This window comes from Emiliania huxleyi, assembly GCF_000372725.1.
Source record: "Emiliania huxleyi CCMP1516 unplaced genomic scaffold EMIHUscaffold_544, whole genome shotgun sequence".
Classification (NCBI taxonomy): Eukaryota; Haptophyta; order Isochrysidales; family Noelaerhabdaceae; genus Emiliania; species Emiliania huxleyi.
Window position 1 is genome coordinate 5,116 of NW_005197914.1, and position 7,254 is coordinate 12,369.

Below are 7,254 nucleotides of genomic sequence, written 5' to 3' on the forward strand. Positions count from 1 at the left end.
GGCAAACAGACGGTTCTATCGACGCAAAAGCGTCAACGCGGCTCACCGTCCCAAGAAGGCCGAGGAATGCGATGGCAACTCGCTTGAGCCACGACGTGCGGCCCTTACCCTCGAAGAGCAACATTGCACCTGCATGGAGGAGAGGTCGTCGTGGGCTGTGCGCGCCGGGGCTGGCGTCTGTCTGCAACGTGGGCGCAGCCCGCTCAGAGAGCTTCGGTGTAGGAGGTGGAGGGATGCAGTGGCGTCTCTGTGCAAGAGCGCTGCTCTTTCGGGCTGGCGCTGGAGCGGGCGCGCTGGCGGGCGCACCGTCTGACGCGGCGGTGTTCTTCGCGCGCGCGACTTTTGGGCGAGTTTCGTGATTTGGGCGTTCGTTGCAACTCGGCACACAGCAAACGACCGCAATTGCTTCGTAATTGTCTTGGCACTTAGCCCATGGGCAAAGGAATGGAACAAAAGAATTTTACAACAAAAGAAAGAAGAGGATTCCGAGACGGCGCATCTTGCCAGCTTGGGCTCAACAAGGTTTGCCTCTCGCACCCTGTCTGTTTTCCTTTCCTTTTTTCTCTTTTGAGAGCGCCTTCGTTGTTAATAATACAAGCCCGATGGTCCTGCGAGCGGTCCTTCGTCGCAGTCGCACACGCGCACACGCCACACCGCACCGCGCGCCCGCCCACTGCCCCGCCCAGGCGGGAAAGAGATGAGGAGATGGGACAGCAAAGGAGGAGGCCGAAACAAACACGTATGGGAGGGTTCAGTTGTGCGCCACGCTGCCCGGCGTATCTCACTTTCCGGGACAGCCCCGCCCTTTCGAGGCAGGAAAGTGACGGCTACCCCCCCCCCCCCCCACACACAACAACAACAACATGTACATGCACACACACACACATGCGCAGACACACAGCCCCTTCCCCTTCCCTCTCAAGACCGCAAGGGCGAGGACACGCGTAGGCCGCACCACTAGCGAAGCCCACAGAGTGGGAGACTCCTATCACCGCCTCTGCCACCCTCGGCGTGAGCCTTGGCCGCCTCCCTCTGTCAGTGTGCCCGTGATAGTGAGAGACTGCCAGTGAGATGCCGGAGGAAGGTCGCTAGTCGAGAGAGATTGCCAGTGGAATAGGGAGTCCACCGTGCTGCGAACCTGTCGCTGTCCCTTTTGTCAGTAGCAGGAGAACTAGGAGAGCGCAACCAGTATAGGAGGCCCGCGCCTGCCCCCGTGCCGCCGGGTGCAACTTTGTCCTATACGAGAGGGGAATCCCTGGGACCCTGTCGTGTGTGGGTGAACCCTGCCCAGCCCCCCTCCGTGTCGCGATGCGCTCCCCGCTCCCGTTCCCCTGTGTCCCTGATCGTCCTTACAAGATCCTGCTCGCGCAGGTGGGGACCCTGTCCTTCTCCCACCCCTTGTTTGGTGTGTCCGTTTTATTTATTTTATTTATGGGAGGAGGACAGGGTCCACACCTGCACGAACAGGATTTTGGAAGGACGATCAGGGGCACAGGTGGGGCTCTGCTGCTCCTGACAAGGGATGCCAGCGTAAAAGAAAGAAAGAAAACAGCCAAGCCAAGGGAGGGATGGGAGGACGGCACGCCGCCACCACACAGGGATTTTAAGGAGAGGTGTGTGATGCGCTAGCCGTCGCCCACCCTAGGGAGTGCCAAAAAGAAAGAAAGAAAACACACAACCCAAGGGAGGGATGGGAGAACGGCACGCCGCCACCACACAGGGATTTTAAGGAGAGGAGAGTGTGATGCGCTAGCCGTCGCCCACCCTGGGGAGTCTGCCTCTTCGTATCTCTTTTCGCAGTCTCTCGCCGCTTCTCGCTGCAACCTTCATGCCACCTCGCGGCCGTCCCACTCTCGTCGTTCTCTCCCTTGTCACTTCCTCCTCTGTCGCGTCGTTCTCTTCTGCCTCGTCCTCTGCGACGCCGCCGCCTGCCGGTCCCTTGTTCTCGCGGCTTCTGAGAAGAGAGAGAGAATTCTTGATACGAAACCACGACGACACACACCAGTCGACTCGCATCGGTTGCCTCCATGAACGGCGGAGCTATTCTCGCGCCCACACCACACCTGGCTCCAACGTGGACACGCCCATAGCTGGGGACACTACTAGGTCACGCATGGCATCACAGAAGTTTTATCTCTGGGCCCCGAAAGGCATCTCTAGCAGTGTCGTTACACATGCCCCCTCCCCTCCTGGGCGCATGCGCCTCACGTCTCGCCAGAGCATAAGCCCTTGGCGTGTGGCGAGACGAGTTTTTCGCCATCGCAGCGAGCAGCAAGCCGCCCGCCGCAAACAGCCGGAGGCATCGCCACGGCACTGGCTGCGCCGCGGTCCCGCACCCGTCGACGCAGCTCCCCCCGCGGAAGACCGCGCGTAGCAACGTCTTGACGATCGAGATGAGCGTGCCTGAAGCTCGCCCACCTACTGCCCCTGAGAGTTGGTTATTGAGTGGGATCAGCTCCCCCCCCTTGGGATCGAAGCCGCCACAACCTCACACCCAACATCCCAGGCGGGATCAGAAGGGGACTCCACACCGGACACCGCCCGGGCACAGCCCCCCTACCCGTCGGATCGCACAGAGGACCCCCTCGGAGCAGCCCACACACAATCACGCATCGGCAGATTGAGTGCCTGAGTCAGGCAGACAGCACAGACAAGAGGAGAGAGAGGAGAGAGAGAGAGAGAGAGAGGAGAGAGGAGAGGGTGAGGGTGTGAACACACGTGAGGAGTGGGGGAGGGTGTCTGTGGTGGGTTGTAGTCATACTACGTGGTTACAACCACGCGCCCCTCAGGAGCTTAAGGTAGAGCTGAGCGTCCAAGACGCCTCGGTGCCACCCACCGGCGTGAGACCATCCGGATCTATCGGGTTCGCCCTCCGGGCTGAGTGGTCCCCGCGATGGCCCACGGTCCGCCGTCGCCTGGTTGAACCCCCTGCCTCCCGGTTGACCCCCCGGTCCCCGTACACGACCATGAAATAAACTCAAAGTCCACCACAGCCACCAGCCTCCACCTCCACCCGCGAGCCGCCACCGCTGCCGCCCGCGACGCCGCCCGCCGCGTCAGATAGCCGCGACGCGCGCATCGAGTCGCGTCGGAGAGCCGCGCCGCACCAGCAGCAGCATCTGCACCACCAGCAGCAGCAGCAGCACCACCACCACCACCCGAGAGAGAAGCGCACCTGCCCGACGCCGCCCGCCGCGTCAGACGCTCGCGACGCGCGCGTCGAGCCCAGTCGCACAGCCGCGCCGCGCCAGCAGCAGCATCGGCACCAGCAGCAGCAGCACCACCACCACCAACAGCAACAGAGACAGGCAGTGCAGGCGCAGAGGCGCTCGCAGAGCGGCGCTCAGCGCCGCGCACGCCACGCTGCGGACCGTCGGACGAGCGCACCGTACGTCGGCCGCGAGCCGCGTCGCCAGCCGTCTCGCGAGAGAGCGGCGCCGCCGCGTGCGCGCAGCAGCCGCCGCGGCAGAGCCGAGCCGCGGCGACGTCCGCACTAACGGATAACGGCCATTGGCGGTTTTCTCTCTCTCTCTCTCTCTCTCTCTCTCTCTCTCGCGGCTTCTTTCGCCTTTCGGCGCAACTCCGTCCTCCTCGCGGCGTATCCTGGCCCCTCGAGTCTATCGAGCTCCCCTCTAGGGAGTGCCAGCGTGCTGTGAGGGCAGGAAGAAAATTCTTTATTCGCAGGGTTCCGGCTCCTAGCCGGATAGGGGGTCTGTCGGCACTGACTCGCGCCAAAACGCCCTACCTACCTACCTATCCCCAGGCCGCGCAGCGAAGCGAAAAAAGATGAAAATAGCGGTACCTACCTATTGCAGGGCCCCTTTGGGCCAAACAAGACCAACCTACCTACCTATCTGGGAGGGGCCAGCCAGTGCGCACAGACCCCCTATCCGGTAGGAGCCGGAACCCAGGCAGGGAGGAGGACAGGGTGCCAAGTTGCGTTGTGAGAGGAGCTTCAGCCCTCGCCGGCGTCGGTGCGCTCTCGAGAAGCCGCCGCCGAACGCCTCTCTCTTGACTCCGAGGCACGGCTTGAGCACGCCCGGCTCGCGGTGTGTTGCGCGCCGCTGCCTTCGAAGCCATGAGGTCTTCGCGCGAGCAGAAGCCCACGCTCCTGTGGTCGCCGCACGCGGCGGGACAGTTCGCCATCGGAACCTCCGACAAGCTCTCCATCTACGCCTTCCAGCACGGGCCTGCGGCCGGAGACGAGGTCGATTTTGACGGTCCGCGGTCACGCAATCACTGCTCGCGCCTCCCACCCCCTTGCGACCACCCTCGCCGCACGCCCAGCCGCGCTCATCGCCCACAGCGCCCCTCGCTCCTGCACCGCCTCGCGCCAGCAGAAGTCGCCGCCCGCCTGTCCGCAGGCGCGCCTGCAGACGACAGCGTCGGCCTGGAGAGCCTCGCGCCGCGTCGGAGCGAGCAGAGCGTGCGCCCTGTCTCGTCTGTGAGCGACGTCTCGCAGCTCACCTGCGCCACTTGGAGCCCTCGGGCCGACCAGCCTCTCACGATCGCCATCGGCACCGCCACCGGCCGGATGGTTCTGCACGAGTGCACGCCGCGCAGCGCCGCGGCGGCGGAGGCGCCGCCGGTGCGCCCGCGTGTCGCCTCGGGCGGCAGCGCTCGAGACGGCGTCTCCGCTAGTCGGCCGTGACTCGCCGGCTAACTCGCTGCCGAATAGGTGCGCGGCGTGTGTGTGTCTTGCCTCGGCAGCAGCGGTGCGTGCTCAGCGACTCTGAGTCGGGGAGTGGCCGCAACGCTCTAGGTGCGCGAGTTTGTGCCTCGCCAGCAGCGCGTCTGCTTTTCTCTCGCCTGGAACCCCGCGTTTCCACAGCTCATCGCCGCCGGGCTCGATCGCGACCGGCGCGACTACGGCGTGCTCGTGTGGGACGTGTTCAGAGAGCAGCTGTGAACAGCGTCTCTTCACACCTCCAGCTGTGAACAGGCGTGCTCGTGTGGGACGTGTTCAGAGAGCAGCTGTGAACAGCGTCTCTTCACACCTGCAGCGGTGAACAGGCGTGCTCGTGTGGGACGTGGAGCGCGACGCAACCGCCTTTGAGCCGGCACTCAGCCGCACGCCGCAGGGAGGCGGAGGCGGCGGTGGCGGCGGAGGCGGCGGCGGAGGCGGAGGCGGCGGCGGCGGAGGCGCGGCCGGTGCGTGGCCGTGCGGCGGCGTCAGCATCACCGAGGAGTGATGGAGCTGTGAATTCATAGGCGGAGGCGCGGCCGGTGCGTGGCCGTGCGGCGGCGTCGGCGAGTCGTGCCGCTCGGGAAGCCCGCGGGCCAGCCGCGGCGGCGCGGCGGGCGGCGCGGCGGGCGGCGCGGCGGGCGGCGGCGTTAGCGGCGGCGGCGGCGGCTCCCACTCCATCGGGTACGACATATCGACCGCTTCCGCCGTGCGGACAGTCCCTTCGGCAATCTCGCGCAATCTCCCGCGGCCTGCCGCACCCTCTGCCGCAACCGGCCGCGACCTCCCCCAGCCTCCCGCAACAGGCGCACGCGTTTGCGCCGCTCGCCAACTCCGAGGCCGCTGTCGCCGCCTCGTGGCTGCCGCTCTCGCCGCATTCGCTGCTCGTCGGCACGTCCTTCCGCTGGCTCCGCCTCTTTGACGCGCGGGCGCGCGACGAGCAGCTCGCGTGCCACGCGCACCAAAAGGCGAGATCTGGGGAGATCCCCGCACCTCCCCGCACCTCCCCATATCTCCCCATATCTCCCCACAGGCCGTGTACGGCGTCGTGTTCGACAGCTTTGACCCGCACCGCCTTCTCACCTTCTCCGACGCGTCCGATACGCCCACCGGCCTCGTCAAGGGGTGGGACCTGCGCCGGCCGCGATCTCCCGCAATCTCCCGCAATCTCCCGCAATCTCCCGCACTCTCCCGCAACAGGTGGGACCTGCGCCGGCTTGCGCACGGCTCTCCACTCTTCACCCTCTCTGCCGCCGACGCGGCGAGCAGCGGGCGGGCGGGCGGGCGGGCGGCGCAGAGCCGAGGCCTCCTCCAGGTTGGCTGGTGCGCGACGCAGCGCGGGCTCGTCGGGACGATCTGCGAGGGCGCCGCCGGACTCTGCCTCTGGGACATCGACCAGATGCTTCTCACCAAGCGGCAGCAGCTGCAGCAGCAGCAGCAGCAGCAGCAGCCCGCGCCGCCGCCGCCGCCCGCCGCGTCGCAGCCGCCGCAGCCGCCGGCGGCGGTGGCGCGGGAGCAGGAGCTGGCGCACGCGCTCCCGCCAAAGGCACCGCCGCATCTCCCCGTATCTCCCCATACCTCCCGCCATATCTCCCCCTATCTCCCGCCAAAGGCACCGGCATTTCTCCGCATATCTCCCCATATCTCCCGCCAAAGGCGCCGCCGAAGGCACCGCCGGCGTCGCCCGCGCAGCCGGCGGCGGCGGTGCACGTCGCCGCCGCCGGGCCGCTGCCCCCCTCTGATGTGAGCAGCGACCCTTCACACCTCGAGCTGTGAATAGGTCCACCTCGACGCCGCCGGGCCGCTGCCCCCTCTGCTGCTGCCCGCGCAGCTCACCCCGAGCGCCGACACGTGGCAGCGCCCGTCCGCCGCCGAGCGCGCCGCCGCCGTCGCCGACTACAGCCTCCCCTCCGCCGCGACGCTCGCCCTCTCCGCCTCCGACGCGCCGCACTGCCTGCAGCTGTACGAGCCCGAGGCGCCCCTCGCCACGTTCGCCTTCCACCCGACCGAGCACGCGAGGATAGATGCGGAGATATGAGGAGATATGGGGAGATATGGGGAGATATCCACCCGACCGAGCACGCGAGGATAGATGCGGAGTGCGCCGTCTTTAACATTCTCGCACCCCACCCGGCGCGTCGAGAGGGCGCACGGACTCCGCTTGTGTTTGGCCGTCCTCCGCCGCACTCCCTTGTCGTCGCAGCCCCTCGTACTCACGCGGTGCTCTGGCTCTGCAGGCGATCGCCCTTCCCCCATATCTCCCCCATATCTCCCCCATATCTCCCCCATATCTCCCCCATATCTCCCCCATATCTCCCCCCAGACGACCCGCCCTTCCCGCCCCGAGGTTGGCGTACTTAGCACGTAGGCACGCCAGGCTGCTGGTCCTCGTTCGCCGCGCCGCCCCCGACGGCCTGCTGCGAGAGGCGCGCCAGCTTGAGAGATGGGGAGAGATGGGGAGAGAGGGGGAGATGTGAGGGGCCTGCCAGCTGGAGTGTCCAACTTGAGTCAGTGTCAACGAACGAGTGCATTACTCAATATTCATGAATGGCCTGCTGCGAGCAGGTGCG

At 66.3% G+C, this 7,254-nt stretch overlaps 1 protein-coding gene across 1 annotated transcript in view; it reads left to right on the forward strand.

The window, feature by feature from the left end:
- Nucleotides 1–4,078: 4,078 nt before the first annotated feature.
- EMIHUDRAFT_119916 (hypothetical protein) overlaps nucleotides 4,079–7,254 on the forward strand; it is a gene marked incomplete at both ends in the record, with an annotated part of 6,093 nt that continues 2,917 nt past the window's right edge. The window contains 10 exons of the mRNA XM_005765649.1: nucleotides 4,079–4,220; nucleotides 4,365–4,588; nucleotides 4,679–4,715; nucleotides 5,014–5,151; nucleotides 5,212–5,393; nucleotides 5,718–5,809; nucleotides 5,885–6,188; nucleotides 6,341–6,427; nucleotides 6,465–6,673; nucleotides 7,053–7,068. Of these exons, the coding sequence (XP_005765706.1) occupies nucleotides 4,079–4,220; nucleotides 4,365–4,588; nucleotides 4,679–4,715; nucleotides 5,014–5,151; nucleotides 5,212–5,393; nucleotides 5,718–5,809; nucleotides 5,885–6,188; nucleotides 6,341–6,427; nucleotides 6,465–6,673; nucleotides 7,053–7,068 (1,431 nt within the window). The remainder of the gene's footprint in view (nucleotides 4,221–4,364; nucleotides 4,589–4,678; nucleotides 4,716–5,013; nucleotides 5,152–5,211; nucleotides 5,394–5,717; nucleotides 5,810–5,884; nucleotides 6,189–6,340; nucleotides 6,428–6,464; nucleotides 6,674–7,052; nucleotides 7,069–7,254) is intronic.